Here is a 17,557-nt window from a genome sequence, read left to right as displayed (position 1 = left end):
TGCCTGATGTGTTAATATATGTTTTTTGCATTAATTATCAGCTAACATGTTGACATATAGCTGATAGGATCAGGTTTGCATGGTTTTGGATTTGTATTGATTAGCTGTACTTAATTTAACTAAAAGTTACGAGAAATTCTGGCGAGGTTTTTTCCATTTATTTACATCATAAACAAGCTGCCCCCCAGCTAGAATGCTGATGCACACGGTACTGCTTTCCAAACGTGAACAGTTAAACTTGTCAAACAGATACTTGTCGCCCATGCTGACAGGCATAAAGGATTTGTAAGGCGAAACCCTCACTTCTGCACACGCTACCTTTCTAAAAACATCAAGATCGGCGATTCTCATTCATAACGCGCAGCACTGCCGCCCACGTGCTTCTGCACACGGCCCCGATGTGGTAGCGCACGAACAGAAGAGTGACTGCGGGCGGAACTGGGAGTCATTTCTCTTTCTCAGTTTTCCTTTTATTTTTGATCTATTTTTAAAATGTTGAACAATATGCTTAAAGCAAATGGCTCGACATTAAAACACATACACCAGTAACAGGAAATACAGAGTGAAAAGAAAAAGCGACAACAAATAAGAGTCTACGGGATGAGTATTTCATCAAGTTATTCGTGTACAAAAATGTATTAATTTAATAGACCGACAGGACTGGAGCTGGTCTGGCAAGCATACTACGCATTTTCTTTATGGGCCGATGGGTATGCCTAGCCTGTATAGTGGATTCTTCGCTCGGCAAAAATTATTAGGGAGCGGCCGCCCCCCGGTAAATTCATCATAGGGGACCCACCCCCCTCCCACTCGTCATAACGTACCAGTCTAGCCCTGGAGACCTATTTTAAAACTTTAAAACATAGTTTACATTTTTTTAATATACATATATTTCTATTGTTTTTGTGCGTGAAATTTTACAATTATGAACCATAATGTTCAAAATTAAATAAAAATTTAAAAACACAATAAAAATACGTTTTATTTGTATGAACACTAAAATCATATTTTGATGAAAATGATATATATATGTGTGTGTGTGTGTGTGTACACCATTTTTCGTGTATTAATCAATGAATCAATCTTACTTTATTCATACAGCACTTTTCCTGCAAACTCAATGCAACACAAAGTGCTTCACGCAATAAAAACAATATCCCATCCATACTGTGACCCTCACCCAAACTGTGTAAAATAAAGGGACAGAAGACATGAAAGACAATTAGAAATAAATAAGTAAATTAACAAGTAATATATAACTTAATAATAAAGAATAGACATGACAATAAAAACAGGAACTGGTAATAAAAACAAGGACCTTAGGAAACAGGAACTTAGGAAACACTGTCAGAAATTTGCATAAGGAAACGCCAGAGGCAGATTAAAATATATTGAGTAAAACACATGTTCCAGTAAAAAGCTAGACATTTTATAACAATAATTATATGGGTAAATTACGAAAATTCACAGATTTTATTAGAAACAAAAAGCTCTACTGGGGCACAGCCCCCTCCACCCCCCATTACCCATATGATTTGAATGTGAGATTTTACTGGGGCACAGGACATAAATACTGGGGCACATGCACACCCATGATAAAAAGCCTAAATGGATGTAATTGAGCCTTGCCCCATTTACACAGCAGATAGAGCGAATCATTACCATGTTTTAAGAAAGCAAATCATGCATGACCAAAACATCTGATAATAGTGATTATGTTTCAAACACATAAGGAAAATAGTTCCCAGTACTGGATGGAGCGACTGTCTGACAGGGAGCTGGGAAGGAGCAAAAACCTGGATTGTCTGAGGGTTCTCGAGAACCAAGTTGGAAAATGCTTCCTTGAAGTGGTGGGAAGCAAGTTGACCTTAGTCCTACAGAGTTTTTTTTTTTCCAATCATGCATTGTAAGGAGTTTTTGTTTTGTCCTCTGCACTCGTCTGGCTTTCTGTTTGCGCAGTGTACTGTGGTTTATAGGACTATTGTTATGTGCCTGTATTTTATCTAACAGGACCAATTATGTACAATAGTGATAACAGGTAACTTTAATACATATAGTATCACCTTTATATTAACATGAATCATGCATTTTTTAGCAGGTTCCATGCAAGATATTTTCCTGCAGTCAAAATGTAAGTTTTAAATTCCAATTCATTATGTTTATGTTTTCTGATAATATGAAGACAAGAAGTGCATTTTTCATTTAAGCTTTTTATTAGTTTCCTGCCTGAAGATGGTCTGGCCTATCCTAAATGCCTTATAGTTGCACAGATTCCAGCTGTCTGATAAACCACACGAATCTTAACAGAAGGTGTATTCAGCGTAGACTATATTTAAGTGCTGTCAACCAGCTTTTTGACATAAAACATCCGTGAGCTCAACTGTGTTGCTATCATTTATCCATATCTCACTAAAGAGCATGACAGTAACAGCATTCATCTTTTTAAAGATTTTATTAAGTTTTTGTGTTATGGAGATGTGGCAGTAAGTCAAAGTGAACACAGAAGAATGTCATGGGTCTTAATCGGCAGGTACAAGCCACAAGAAGCGGCTTCAGCAATATTGCTGGAAGCCCAGGTCAATCTCCGGCAGTGACGTTTTAGCTGATTTTGTAAGCACTGTACTTTCTTAGGGGCTGAGAATATAAATGAGACATGAGTGTACAGAATATAGGATGCTGAGTCACATCATGGATGTCACGGTTATGTAACGTCTCCTAATTCACTGCCACCATCAGCTTCTAAAAGACAGACTGACACATCAAAGCAATACATTTCTTAATATAATAAGCTACAATACTAACTGTGTGACTTAAGGGACTGCAGCAATGGTAATGATTCAAATCCATAGGTCTGGGGTGTTGTGTACACTGTGACTTCCAAACAAGAGTGTCAAGGAGAAAAAGAAAAAAAAAAACGATACTCCTTGTTTCAGGTCAGCAGCTGTCAGCAACTGAATACAAGTGGGCAAGGATTTTTCCATTCTTGCTACAATGCACTTGTTCCCACGGCTGGACCCACCACGGTACCATCTCCATTTCCCATACCCAGAATTCCCTGCTGTAACACTGATTATCACACCACTGACCTGTCCTTTATTTACAAGCAAAAAACATGATTCATTCCCAAAGGAAAATGGTGTACTTTTCAAAACGGTACATACATATAAAATTTATAAATGTATATATACACACTTATAGTATATACCTAAGGTACTTTAACTTATGCTGTACCCTTATTCAATATATAGCTGCAAATCAGAATGCAACTAAACCAGATAAGACTAATAGCAAATCAAACTGAAGCCTCAATGCTGCCATCTACTGTTTAAAATATGTAACAGACGGCCAACGGTTCTCCAGCTGCCCAGAGAACCAGACAGATCAATAACATGACATAACCACAACCAGATAAGGGTGAACAGGATCTGGACAGCTTGTCCTTAATTTGAGGTACAAAATGGACTTCTTCTTCCAACTGGTCACCAGTATAATACAAGTCTCACTCTGAATATCTTTACAAAAAATACAAAAAGTAAACATCCAGGATTTTCAAGTCAAGTATGAATAAAAGAACAGGAATGCCTCTTTCATAAATTGAAACAAAGCTTTCATTGAGACACAAACACGCGCAGGAAGAACTGAAAAGCCGTCTGCTGACGTGAGGCTGCATACATATTCCACTGTACAAAGAGCCTTAATGTGTTCTTTCTGTATCTCAGCCCGCTTCTTCTCCTTCCACACACTGCCTTGGGTTAGTGGAAAATTTAGATAACTCCCCCTCCAGCTTTTGAACTTTGGTTTCTCCTCGATCCACATGAGTGAAGAACAGCTCCGAGGCAGGGCCTTCACCTCACCCCGCCACCTTGAATCCAGGCTGATAAATTAGCGTATCTTGCGGTCGTCCGAATTTCCCATGGTAGACCCCGGACTGGAGTCCTGCTGTCTCTGCATTGTGGCAAACACAGAATGATACATGAGCCAGGACCATGAAAAATTCCTGTTAACAGAAAGTTACCCCCCAACGTCTATCCTCTAAATTCCTAAGCGGATCCCAAGACATAGAACAACAAACAGTAAACAAAACACCCAGTGAAGACTAAAGTGACCAGAAAACAAACAAGCAGAAAATGTAAACACTCTCAGCAGCAGTTTAATTGGAGACACGGAAAGTCCTGTCTACCCAGAGCCATGAGACGCTAGATGTGCTTCTCCTCAGTAAAGCTAGACAGGCAGAACATTATTGTCCACTGCGGGGGAACAAATTGTGTTTCCACACGTGTTCTTCTGTAGACCGAAGATCTAGCTAAAAATATAAAGAATTCAAGTTTCTCCAAGGCTTCATCACATCCAACATAGACAGGAGGACAGAGACAGGGAGACAGGGACTGGCCAACATAAATACTGCATTGTTACAAGACACTGTTTACCAAAACTGCAGGGGAGGGTGTATGTGAAATACGACTTCATCGCATAAAGTGGGTATTGCACCCTTAGGTAAATGACTAAAATCTCAGTCGTTAATATTCATTTGGATATGGCATATGGATGAATTGGCAGTTGCTAAAATATATATCATGATAAACAGGACAACGAAGGCAGTGGCGCAAAACATTCACAATGAAAAGGTTTTAAATGGCCACCCAGTCATTAACACACATGCCACACTGGACCCATGTTAGTTGTCACTAGTGTACAAGTGTTCAAGCGCAACAAAATGCAAAAAATGCAACAAATGGACAGGCTTCTGTGAATTATAATGCTGAACAGATGCAATAACTCCAATTTCCACAGGCCAAAGATCCTAGTCCACTTAGGAAATATTTTAATAATAATGACACTTCATTGATCCCTCGTGGTGAAATTCTCTTTTTGCCTACCCCATCTTGCTCTCCATCACACATATGTAGGTGAGAACAAGCTTGGCAGCGAAGGGCAGCCACCTACAATGGTACCCATGGAGCTGGGGGCTAAGGTCCTTGCTAAAGAGCCCATAGACGGCGACCTTCCGATCCCAGGCAGAGGCTTAGCCCGCTGAGTCACACACCGTTCCCATTGACTGGGCATAAAAGGGTTCTCAGAAAGCTTTGCAGCTTAATGGACAAGAGTTCAGGATATCCAGTCAGCATCACAAGCAGAGAGGGGATATTTGTTACTTTTGTGCATCTCCCTAAAAGTCTGGTGCTGCATGGATACCATTTCCAACACAGACTCATCTTAACAATTCCTACTGTGAAACAAGTCAGTGGAGCATACAGCCATCGCATAGGGGAGCTGGCAAAATTCACATCATATTGGAACGGACATGGCAATGGATCCCCTAAACTTTGGGTACCACCAAGCAATGTTTCCATGCGTTCATCATCACCAGGGGGTGTTTCTGACCAGGCGATTATGTATCAGCCTTTTATCTGCCCTAGCTGTCCTTCTCACCTCCATGTCCTCACAGTGAGAGCGATTCCTGTCTTCAAATTCCCGGGCTCTCCTCCGTGCCTCTTCGAAAGCCTGCCGGGCAATTGAGTCCTCCTGCTGGGGGGACATGTTTACTGAAAGTGAGTGGACCTTTAGCATGTGTATCTCCTATGACCATGTGTTTCACTACAATGATGTCAAAGCAACAGGTTCAACCGTGTGTTCCTCTGTGTGGGGGTGTACCTGTGCCTTCTCGTCGTCATACTCAAGGCAGCCCATTCCATCCAGACGCTGCAGGTCAATCCAGCCTCTCCAGATCACACAAACTCCATTCAGGATCATAGGAGCTTTGAGATACACCTGCAGCGACAATGCGCACACAGAACTGCTGGAGTTTCTCACTAAATAACATGAGTGACTTGATGCTCTTTAAACACACATCAGCAGAAAAACACTCAGAAATGTTACGACCGTTATGAACATCAGGAGTTTGTTTTTCCTGGGAAGCTGGACACTGTCATCGGAAAAGGGCAGAGTCACAGTCAGCTGGCCATATTTTGCTAATAAAAATGATCCAGGGAGCAGTAGCAGTAATTCGGCAACATGAGCCATAAGCAGCCGAGTTCCTGCCCTACAACAGAGATCACACTCCCACCAAGCCGACGGCTGTGTGCCACTGGCACAAGGCGCTGTGAAGACTCAGCTCCTGGGTCAATATTCAGACACATTTGGCTCTTTCTTCAGAATTGATTTTGATTCAATTACTTCACCTGTGTGGTCAGTTCTGGCCTTAAATATGGCTCAGAGTAGTTTACGTCTAGTGCGTCTGTGAAACTTGTTTATGCGCAGATACTGGAAGATACAATGGAGGAAATTTCATTGGCGCCCTCAGGAAACAACCAGGTAGGCGTGTCAAACACACGAAAATAGCCAGCTAGCGCTCTTTCGGAAAACGATGAGCCAGAAAACCCCCAATCACAGGAGCATTGCTGCTACTCTCGTTCTCTTCCGAACTTCCATACTGCTCAGACTTCTAACCGGGCATTCATTGTTAGCTCAGCACAGCTATACTTATGCACAGTCGACTTCTTGATGGCTCGTAATAGTCTGTAACGTGATACTCGCCTACCTCTTATATTGACCTGAACAAAAAGCATCTGCTAAATAAGCAAATGTTACTAGACTAGACTGTGTTTTATCTATTTAATTTATTATAGGTCAGTAGTTGGGCTGGTGACCCAAACATTCCCCCACAATAAGGCCAAGTAACACCATCATGGTAGTCATTAAGTTTCTCAGAAGCAGATGCTCATTCTGGCCCTTCATCCAACCTACAGCAGGCAGGAAGGGCAGTCCTGGCATGTAATGATGTCACAGCAGAACAAAACCAACTTTGCCAGCTACACACTGAACCAAAAATAACAGAGCCAGGCAATGTGACATATTGGATTTCACTAAGTATGCGTCATAGGTTGTTGACCAAATAAATAACTTTTTTATTTAATTTTCTGATCCTAAAATTTCACGAGGAGGTGGCATCCATAGATTGGCTGTCAAATGCCTCCAGTTTGACTCTTAGCAAGTGCAACTTAGATTTGGCATTCAGAAGTTAGGGTCTTCAGAACAATTTTCGGTAACACTTGACTTAAAGCAGTCATGTATAACGCATTATAGATACCTCCATAATACATTATAAAGCATTCATAAAATATTATAAACAGTTATAACTATTTATAAAGAGAGATGACATATTATAAACATGTATATTATGCTTTATAAATGCTCTGTGAAGCTTTCATCTATAATGCACTATAGATGCCTTCATAATACATTATTTCGGTCAATATATAAGAATTAAGGATGCTTTTACTGCATTATGAATAGTGTCATGCCTTTATAAATAGTTTTAGCAGTGTTTATTATACTTTATGAATGCATCATAATGCATTATGAAGGTATCTATAATGCATTATACATGACTGCTTTAACTAAAGTGTTACCATATATATTTTTTTTAAGATATGGACATGGAATGGTTCAAAAAGTGGGAACATACAGTACAGGCAGCCTGGGGAACACAGACATAACGACCAGGGGTTTACAGCTGCCTTGATGAAGCAGTCAGCAAAGTAAACTTGATGCTGGAGTAAGTCATGGATTAATACAGATGAAAGAAGAAAAATATTTGGCACCAGCTCAGATCACAGCAGAATTAAAAAATCCTTTAGGGTGGTGAATATTCAAAATAAGCTTCCTGGTAGTACTGTGCAGCAACAGCCTATACACTGATTGAGCATTAGAGAATATTTCTCTCTTTAGAATATAAACAATGGGGTCTCATAATGGATCAGTGGGTAGCCTCACAGTGTTGGGGGTTCAAATCCCATGTTTGCTCTGTGTGTGGAGATTGCTTGTCCTCACCATGTCATGCAGGTGAATGGAAGTTTCTAATTTGACCACAGTGTGTGTAGCACGTGCTGGTGAGTAGGAGTGTGTATGTCCTGTGATGGACTGGCATCCATTTCAAGGTGCACCCCTGACTTGTTCCCTTTGTATTATGGGATAGGCTTCAACACCCCGCTCCCCCGCCTCCATGTGACCCTGGGAAGTGAATGGAAGATAGATGAAAAATAACTCGAAGAACAAAACAGGATTAATGGTCCTCTCTGATTTACAAAATTTGTATTCTTGTGCACAAGGGTGTGGTCTTCTGCACAGCTCTGATTGCAGAAGGGTGTGGGCCATTTATAGCAAACTTGGTTCATTGGGTGGGTAAATTATGTGACTGGCTGTTGTGGCTGTATAGCCAATTCCCGACTGACCTGGTATGATGGCACTCTCTCCACTTATCAATCCTGACAAGAAATTTTCTTTCATCCTCCACCAACAACTTGAAGGGCAAACTGACAGGGCACCCTCACCTTATTCATTATGTGATGAAACCAGGTCTGTAACTCACATGCACCCCCACACACAAGATTTGGGTACAAGTTAAGGCAAAATCCCAATGTCGAGAAGAAGCTGAAATCTGAAGCGAGTGGTTTACTCGCACCCCTGCTTCCCTCCATCTGCCCCTGTGCAGCCGCTACAAACTGATGAAAAGGTGAGATCCAAGGATGCAGAAATAAACAGCCAACCCACATAGATGCACAGAAAGAGAATGCTGTCTTGCATAGTCTGTATTCCTCCCAAGTCCGTCTGGTTCCTCCCAAGGTTTCTTCCTTCTAGGGAGATTTTTCTTGCCACTGCCGCCTCTGGCTTGCTCTCTGGGGGTTTGGGCAGGGATAATGTAAAGTGCTTTGAGACAATGTAATGTTGTGAAAATGCGCTATACAATGTTGAACTGAATTGAATTTGAATTATATCAGAGCCCAAGGCACCGGATTTCTAGAGAGAGACCATGACGTCCAGCCACACTGCTGCAGAGACACCAGCCTGGGTCACTCAGCAACACACCATGTTCAAGAAGATCCAGTTAGAATTGACAGGATTTATCCAAGGCTTGATGTCAGGACAAACCCAGTAAAATCTCTATGTCATGAACATCCAGGCAATTTTTCAGCAGGGGGTGTTTTTCTTGTCTGCCCCCAGTGAGACTCTGAGGGGCAACTCTAAGCAATGCAGGTGTACCTGCCATCACTGGACACCTTGCAGTGAGGATGCCACTTCCCCCAGAACAGCTCCTGCAGCTCATGTACAAAAGTTTCCTGAAGCTGACTCACATTGAGAGGAAAACTGTCTGGGGAGAAGAGGGGAAAAAAAACTTGCATTGAGAAAGCATTACCTTATTTACTCTGCTTAATTAAGCACAGGGCTGGGGAGAGGATGCAGCAGGCCATGAACATGCCTGACACTGGGGGTCTATTGGGAGCACACCACAGCTGGGGGGGGGGGGGGGGGGGGGGGTGAGAGAGGAAGCACAGACAGTTTCCAGCACAACAACAGACACAGTCAACCAGTAGATAATTAGGGGCTCAGAGTCACTGACTGCGTTGAGGGCAGCTCATTAATAAAGTATAACTGTGCGCCACAGAGAGGTGGTGAGACTGGATTAGATTGTCATTCTCACACATAATCACACACTCCCTCCACCCATCATATCCTCATAAACACACCTTCTGGACCAGCCCAGCAGCGGTAATGTGCTGACAAGCGTAAAAGTTTCGTTCCATTTTAAATCACATTCTGTGCGGCACAAGGATGTCAAAATGTGCAGCCACTAGAGGGAGCTACAGGAGCAAAACAGGATCTGAAGTACAGGCACCTATAACCCAAGCTTTTCAACCTACACACCACATGCCGGCTACAGCACCAAAGGCAGCCAAGTAAGAGTGTACTGTAGGTGGGCTCCTATATGAACAAGCTGATTTACCTCCTCATAAATCATTATCATAATAATCACCTCAGTCCTACGCTACCTGGGCTACACTGCAACACATATGTAAAACATATTCAATGTCAGGTGTTATGAAATTTCTGCAACTTACAATGTCTCCTTTTTACACACTTACTGAATACAAAGTTATTAACTTCTTTTAGCCAAGTGAAATAAAATGCAAGTTTCAGCAACATTTCATAAAACCATTCTGTATAGCAGGACAACAAATATTAATATACAGTAGAGCTGCATTGGACGTCACAGACATCCTGTTCGAATTAATCGAACCCAATCAAGATGAGTTCCTGTCAGTCTACAGCAAGGCCTAAACGCTTAAATTTCATTTAAAGGACATTCTTTTAGCGTGCAGCCAGGGCAGTTGCCCTTATCTTATCAATCATCTTGCGTCAAACATTTTGGTAAAATGTTCCATATTATTCTCAGCCTCCTCAGGAAAAAATGAACAAGCAGCCAGCTGAACTTCCACTGAAAGGCTATCATGCTTTGCACTGTTATGTCAGCCCTGTTTTCTGTTTTGAAATATAGCCTAAGTCACTGTCAAAAACAGGTTACATTTTGTACCACATCTTAGATCTGGAGTTCAAGTAGACTGGCTAAATGGAGCCGTTTATGATGCTTTCCTGAATTAGCAGAGGAACGGTACTTAAGTATAGCTTGGTTACTGCCAGCTCTTCTTTCTTAAAATCAGCTAAGTTTATCTTAAACAAGTATTAATCTTAACTATGCATTTGAATAACAATTGCCCTGCTCTGACTTTTCAGTTGTCTGTAGATGTTAGACAAATATAGCAGTAGCCAATGGACATACAGACTTGTGGTAACATCCCGTGTGGGAAACATCCTTTCATCACCTCTTGCACTTCTAAAGATAACCTGCCCTCCAAGTGTGTACTTGTTTACAACGCTGCTAATTTTTAATGTTGCTAAATTTTTTAATCATATTCTGTTACATGTTTACAACACTGCTAATTTCAAACATATGATTGCAGTTGTACACTAACTTTTTTCCTTCTTCATCTAATATATATATATATATAATTTTTATTTTTCAGCATTGTTGGTGAATGTACACAGGGTTTCATTGTACATATTCAATGACAATAAAGATATTCTTCTTTAAAGAGGTAAAGGTGAGAGGGAACATCAGATTTGACCTTGACGGGGGAAAATTCTACTTCTACTTATTACTGAAGTATTTAAAAAAAGGGTTTGAGAGAAACAACCTATACCTAGATTTCTTAAACAGAAGAGGTCCTAAATGAAACAGGAAAGTAGGGAAAAAAGTAATTCTTATGAATTAAAATACAATCACAGACCACCCTTTTCTGCAGGGAGTATGCAGCTACCTGATCACCTTTGCACAGGAAACAATGAAAGGTCGTGATAATACAGTCTCAGAAAAAAAAGGGCAAAATTTGTACCTTTGCTTGTCACTGGGGCTGTACCCTCAAGGGTCTGCCTATTGTACACCTATCGGTAGGTAATTGTACCATTTAAGGTACATAAATGGACTCTGAGAAACATTTCTGTACCATTGATGGTACATAAATGCTGTTTGTACCTTTGGGATGTTCCTCAGAGTCCATTCCTGTATCTTAAAAGGTACAATTACAAGGGTACAGCCTCAGTGACAAGCAAAGGTACAAATTTTTACCCTTTTTTTCTGAGACTGCAGGCTGAAAGGTTGTTAGGCTACCTTCCCCGTCTCTCGGTCGAAGTCGACATACTCCCTCGTTGGTGCCTGTCTCTGGTCCCCGTGCACGTTAGCTGGGAAGAGCTGCAGTGAGAGGTTGGTTCCAGTTGCCACAAAAGCCTTTTAGAGACAGATCAATATGAGCAGTATCAGAGAGATGGGTCCCTTCATAAATTATGCATCCGGTCATTTATTTTTCACATTACAGAACAAGAGCCCCAAGCAAAAGGCATGACTCAAAAAAAATGCAGGGAGGGGAATAACAAATTGTAACTATTTTCTCAAGGATTAGGTTACATACATCGGCTGTCTTTTACTGACCATGACTGCAAGGATAATCAGATGAACAGTAGCCATAAGAGATGTGGTAATGGTGGGAATACTCCCTTCCTCCTTTCACGGACATTAAGTTGGATTTTTCATGTACCCACGCAAAAACCAAAATGTCTGCTTGAAAAATGTACTGTTACTGTTTAATTGGAAAAACTAATAATTATTGCGTAATAATTCCTTGCGCACTTGTGCTAAAATCAAAACTCTATAAATGGGCTGGATGCCTATGCCAAATAGAAAAATCAAAGCATAAAATACTTGTTTCGTTCAAATAAATGATGACTTGAAATGGCTTAACCCCTAACTGTCCATCATCACAAACAACCCCCAGTATTCATACTCTGGTTAAACACAAATTTGGTTACATTCACAAAACACTGCTCCTTTGTCCTACAACTTAACACATCATTTATATCCATTCCCCTACACCCAGACATCATAACAACAACAATAAGCAGCCAATCACTATACAGCTCTTTGTTGCTGAAGAACTCAGGTAGTTTTCAGCTGTAAGAGATAGACCCCATTTAAAGCTTAGGGCACCTTCTATGAGGAACCATTATTTTAAGATATTTTAAAACATTGACCCAATTAGACCCATAATTAAAAATTCTAGCTATTCTGGTAAAGCAAGTAATGTATTCCTATCGTAAATAATGATGTACTAATTTTCAACTACCAGGTTACAAGCTGCCTTTCTGCAGATGGACATGAAGGTCAAATCAGAGCAGAATGTTAAATACTCTCGAAGAAAAATACCGAAAAATTAACCCAAGTTCCTTATGATGCTGCGCATCTAATTGCATATGGTGTCCGGTAAATAGACGATGTTTAGTAACCGACTGAATATGATTAATATTATGTTCTTTTGTCCACTGTGGTCACAAATTAATGGACGGCCGGAATGGAATTAAATTAGAAAAGGTTAAACACTCACGATTTCTGAGCGACCATCCCTGCAGGCGTGCTGGAACCGCGCTTGTCTCTCCTCATGCGGTCTGTCTCGAAAACCCGTGTATCTGATCTAAAAAAAAGTATCATTATTTAATAAACACTCATCAACACCACTGGACCATCCGAAAGGCAAATGGTCCAGATCTGGACAGTCATAATTACGCAATCCAACACAACAACCTACACGTTAAAATAGGCGACGGGGGCAACAATTATTTAAAAACTCACATATAATGTTTGTTATCCAAAAACTATTACATTAATGTTGTAATTTCGTAGAAATATCACCTTGATTAATCAGCAACAACCTCAGGATTCACAGAGACGACGTTGTAGGAAAAGTACCATCAAAAACACTGTTCATTTTACAAGTAAAACGTCGACACAGTGCACATCCCCGGCTTTTAGACTGAAAGTCTATATAAACCTAACAGAGAAGCACCTGAAAAAACTGACAACTGAACAGTGCCGTGCTCACGATGGTTTACACTTATCTAACATCACGAACTTCCCAGGATGTGTCATCTTTAAACCAAACCGGCACATCGCTCCCGCACACGCCTCGACTTGCGTCCGTGTGCAGAACAGGCGCACCTCGCACTCCCGGCTCAGTCTCCGGAAAAACTCCTCGTTTTCAAATTTGCTCCTCTGATCCGGCACCACCCGGGGCATTTTCCACCTCGTTAAATGCCGTCAAACCGTGAACAAGTGCTCAGCTTTCCTACGATCAGTCTAAATATGCCTGAATGTTTCCTTCCCCCAATCTGAAATCCTCAGCAAAGTTTCCTTCAAACCCGCGGCGGCTCCCGGCGCTTCTGTTCCATCAAGCTGCCCTGGTACTTCGCTTACCGACCGTCTACAAAGTATGAAGTTACTTCCTGGCTTTTGGGAGTCCGACTCAAGACTGCGACTGAGAGTACCCCGCCCTCACAGCAAAGTCCCTTCATCACAGACGTGCAGTGCGCAGGCGTCCGCTAAACCAGCCGTCAAAGCGCAAAGCGTCTTCCTCCATAACAAGCGCATTGCTGTTTACACATTCAAACTGCGGTTACCTATACTTGGAATTTCATTGTTTTTAAATACCTTCCGAATATGACTCCGTGTAAGATAAGAGAAGATGAGATGATAAAATATACCTCTATTTTCCATTTGTGCAAGTATTATTTTCAGCATCAGCCAATTTTTTGGGTTGTTATGTAAGAAGAAGAATTTAGACATTAACATATATTGTAAGGGAAGTTCAGTAACAGCTGGATCATTATCTCAGGGTCAGGGCCACCCATAAAGAGGGAGAAAGGGGAAGACATTTAGGGGCCCAGACACTAGACAGGATGGGGACACAGTTCACATTTAGCTTAGGGGTGGGTTGGCCCTAGGGGGGCAGACATGTATTGCCCTGCTTGAGGGTTTTATCCTACCCCCTCTCTGTGTGAAGTTTGCAGGTTTTCTACTAGAACTTCTCAGTCCAGAAAAGGAGGTGGTTACGAGAACTGGTGTCACTAAAACTGCCTGAAATTTGTGGATACTGTGCAATGGCCTGGCATCCCATCCAAGCTGTTGTTCTGCGTTGTGCCCTGTGTTTCCTGCTTAGATTGCAGATATAGTCACCCTATATTGAAAAAGTGGATGGAAGATGAAAAGATTGGTTAGCTAATTAACTAAAATACATGTGGTCATTTCATAATTCTGGATATGGCAGGTTGCCGTTCCACTACTTGTCTTTGTTTCCATCATTGCCAGTCACATACATTTATTATTCATGTGACTCTTGGTTACCATATAGATAGCATTCTTCTAGAACCTTCTGTTTTATTACTGGGTCTTTAGGCTTCGTAAGGCATGTTCCTCTTTGTCATAACTAAGTGCAGGGGTGTAGGAAGGGAGTAGGCTTGTAACCCTGCCCCCCCAATATTTAATTTGGCTTCATTCATCCCCCCCAGTAGGTATGCTTCTGGATTTAAATTAGGGCTGTGTGATTTGACGATATTAGATTGTGAAATGTCTCCACAATCTGGCTTTGTGGAGAGATCGTTAGTATTGGGGGGATGGGGGGTGTGGTCAGTGACCCCAGGTCACAGAAATACAGTGTCTGGTATTATCTAGTAGTCTGGTGTCATTCCCTGAATATTACAGCACCAGCTCAGATTCAGATGGTACAGGAGTGTGGTGTCCTCAAGTAACCCTGCGGCACCATAAAACTGCCTGATTAAGCATTAAATTAATGTGGTTGCAGTTCGGATACCAATTCTGACAGGTTCTAGAAATCTTCTTCTTTTAACCACATGGTCCATCAGAGATCCTTATAAATCTTCAACATATTCTGTGCCTCAGCTTTTGCCTCTGAAACATAAGATCATAAGTTGCTTGTTACATTGTGATAATATTGCTGTAATGTTGCATTAATGCTTTACATAGCCACAATTCAAGTTGTTTCTCTGTTTTATGTATTCGTCATCTTTGTCATGAAAAATAGAACTTGCTCGCGTGTAATATTAAATATTAATGATCCCACAGCAGGTGGTCATGTGACAATGCTGACTAGACAGCCTCATTTGGGTAAAAGAACTCTATATTGTCTCTGGTACGTTTGCATAATGCTCTTGTGAAATCCAGATAAAAACATTTGTTTATGCCATCCACTCCAGCTTCCAATTATTAGTGTCTCCTTTCATAATTCTACAAGTCAGATCATGTATCCTGCAGTGGCAGAATGCAGCAGCGCAACACAAGCAGAACAACCTAATTAAAACAAAATGATACAGGCAGTAAAGGGAAGGAGAACTTTGAACTGTGAACAAACAGCAAATCAGCACCAGCTGCACATTGACAAAGAATCAGGCTGGGAAAAGGGGTGCAGAGCACAGGGATTCTGGAGATATATTTGCAATCATCTTCGGATAGACAATGCCTTAATACTGTCAGTCAATAATTTATAGCATTTTATATAGGAGACCTTTAAACTCTGCACCCCATCTACCATCTGCCAATCCCCCACCTAGAACGTTCATCAGCTTTATTCTAAAGTGTTTTGGGGGGGGGGGGGGGCTTTCTTGCTCTGTGTCAGGCTACATAAATGACTTTCTAACTGAAGCCTGGCTTTAAAAACAACAGCTTTCGTGTCATTTGAACAGAACTGTTGTGCTCTCATGCTGATTTATGTGATTGAAATGGGTGATCTAACAGTATGTCATTTGAAACAGAATTTAAACAGGAACATATTGTAAGAAATCAAATAGCTTGATAACTTTCAGCCAATCAAATCTGAATGCCGGTGGGAGTTGAAACATATGATTATTACTATTTTGAATATTCTTTTCAGACTGTCATATCCAAAACCACATAGGTAACAGTGCTACAGTTACTCACACTCAAATACCATAGCAGCCCTTTAACTGTTAGTTGCCAATCACTGTGTCCCTGCTTTGCTCCTCTTTTCCTTTGCTAGGTGGTTGGATGTATTCATTACAGGGTGACTCTTTGATTAGCACAGGAAATGTGTACCATAATAAATATTCAGTGAATCCACACAATGGATCTTCATACATTACAGGCAATCAAATGCTATTGGTCAATAAATACTGTGGTCTTTCACCCAGAGAGCCATCAGACATTCTGGACATTCACTGTAATGTTGACTGATGCATTTGGGTCAGTGAATAAACTAACCAGGCCAGTGATTCCCAACTTGGTCCTAGGGGATCCACAGACAGTCTGCGTTTTTGCTCCCTCCCAGCTCTGAGCTTTCACAAGTGGATCATCAGGTCCAGAAAGAAAAAAATCCAAAATTTACTTTCAGGCACCAGTTGAGTATAAAGGGAGTAAAAGTGTGGACTGTCTGCTGGTCCCTGAGGAACAGATTGGGAAACACTGAGCAAGATAATGAATGAATTAATTGGTGGAATAGATACAAAATCAAAACGCAGTTGTTATCTGTGCCGGTGAGAACCCTTTTCAGTGGGAGCAAAGGGATGCGATGCATTTATCTGCTTTCACACGTGCATACACCCACGCAAACGCAGGTCTTGGGCAGAATCAAAGACACACAAACACTGGCATAATTGGCTCATTCCGGAATTGTTCTCTTTTTGATTCTGACAGGTAACAGTTTACTGCTGCACTTGTTTCCATGGTTTCTCTGCAACAGAGATAATGAGGAACTCCCTGTGGAATGCAGAGTATAACAAAGCAGATAAGAAAAAGCTGTTTACCAAACACCTTGCAACTCTGTACTGCATAAGCAGCTGGGAGATGGATGGATGAGCATCTACTGAACTGAAACAATATAGGTTAAGTTCGGTTTTAAAAAACGACAAATGAAGTCCCGCTTCTCCTGGCTGATATCATGCCTGCTATAGACTTTAATCAGATCCCTTTTAGTCATAAGGACCGTGAAAGCAGGGAGGTGTCTGTGACTGTGTGAATGTAAGGATGGTGTGATTCCTGTGGTGGTACCTATGGTTTATCAGCCAAATTTTACAAAGGTTTATAATAGTACATGGGACACAATAGCTTGCAGTGAAAGACGTCGCTTCCTTGACATGCCACCTGTATAAAGGTAGTTGATGATGAATTTGTGAATCAGGCCTGTACTGGTGTCCTTCATATCATTGACTGAGGAATCAGGATTTCTGTTTATATGGATCAGCTCTGGTGAACGCCTAATTTAGATATGAGTCAGACATCCCACTCTAATTGTTTTCAAGATTTAATTTGAAGGCAGGAAAATCAGAGAGAAGCTTTCTTTAAAGCCTCTGTTACTCTGGATGAGAG

At 41.2% G+C, this 17,557-nt stretch overlaps 2 protein-coding genes across 3 annotated transcripts in view; one reads left to right on the top strand and one right to left on the bottom strand.

Moving 5' to 3' along the window:
• dhcr7 (7-dehydrocholesterol reductase) overlaps positions 1-17,557 on the top strand; it is a 155,538-nt gene that overhangs the window by 50,693 nt on the left and 87,288 nt on the right. The gene's annotated exons all lie outside the window — the stretch shown is intronic.
• Positions 2,438-13,722, bottom strand: LOC111848086 (core-binding factor subunit beta-like). 2 transcript variants are annotated; one of them, XM_023819823.2, is made up of 6 exons: positions 13,382-13,717; positions 12,771-12,857; positions 11,504-11,620; positions 5,653-5,769; positions 5,431-5,526; positions 2,438-3,945 (listed from the first exon to the last, which is right to left on the bottom strand). In XM_023819823.2, exons 1-6 carry the CDS (start codon positions 13,457-13,459, stop codon positions 3,883-3,885), a joined length of 558 nt encoding a protein of 185 aa, XP_023675591.1. In that variant the 5' UTR covers positions 13,460-13,717; the 3' UTR covers positions 2,438-3,882. The 2 variants fall into 2 exon arrangements, with proteins under 2 accessions (XP_023675591.1, XP_023675593.1); XM_023819825.2 differs by lacking the exon at positions 11,504-11,620 and having other exon boundaries at positions 13,382-13,722.

This window comes from Paramormyrops kingsleyae, chromosome 11 (assembly GCF_048594095.1).
Source record: "Paramormyrops kingsleyae isolate MSU_618 chromosome 11, PKINGS_0.4, whole genome shotgun sequence".
Classification (NCBI taxonomy): Eukaryota; Metazoa; Chordata; class Actinopteri; order Osteoglossiformes; family Mormyridae; genus Paramormyrops; species Paramormyrops kingsleyae.
This window is presented reverse-complemented; position numbering and strand designations above follow the sequence as displayed.

Bases quoted from the DNA above. Each gene is read 5' to 3' on its own strand.
- LOC111848086 (XM_023819823.2), bottom strand. From the start codon at position 13,459: ATGCCCCGGGTGGTGCCGGATCAGAGGAGCAAATTTGAAAACGAGGAG. The intron at 11,621-12,770 runs GTGAGTGTTTAA...TGTCTCTAAAAG, and splicing joins GGGATGGTCGCTCAGAAATC to GCTTTTGTGGCAACTGGAAC. The intron at 5,527-5,652 runs GTACACCCCCAC...ATGTCCCCCCAG, and splicing joins ATGACGACGAGAAGGCACAG to CAGGAGGACTCAATTGCCCG.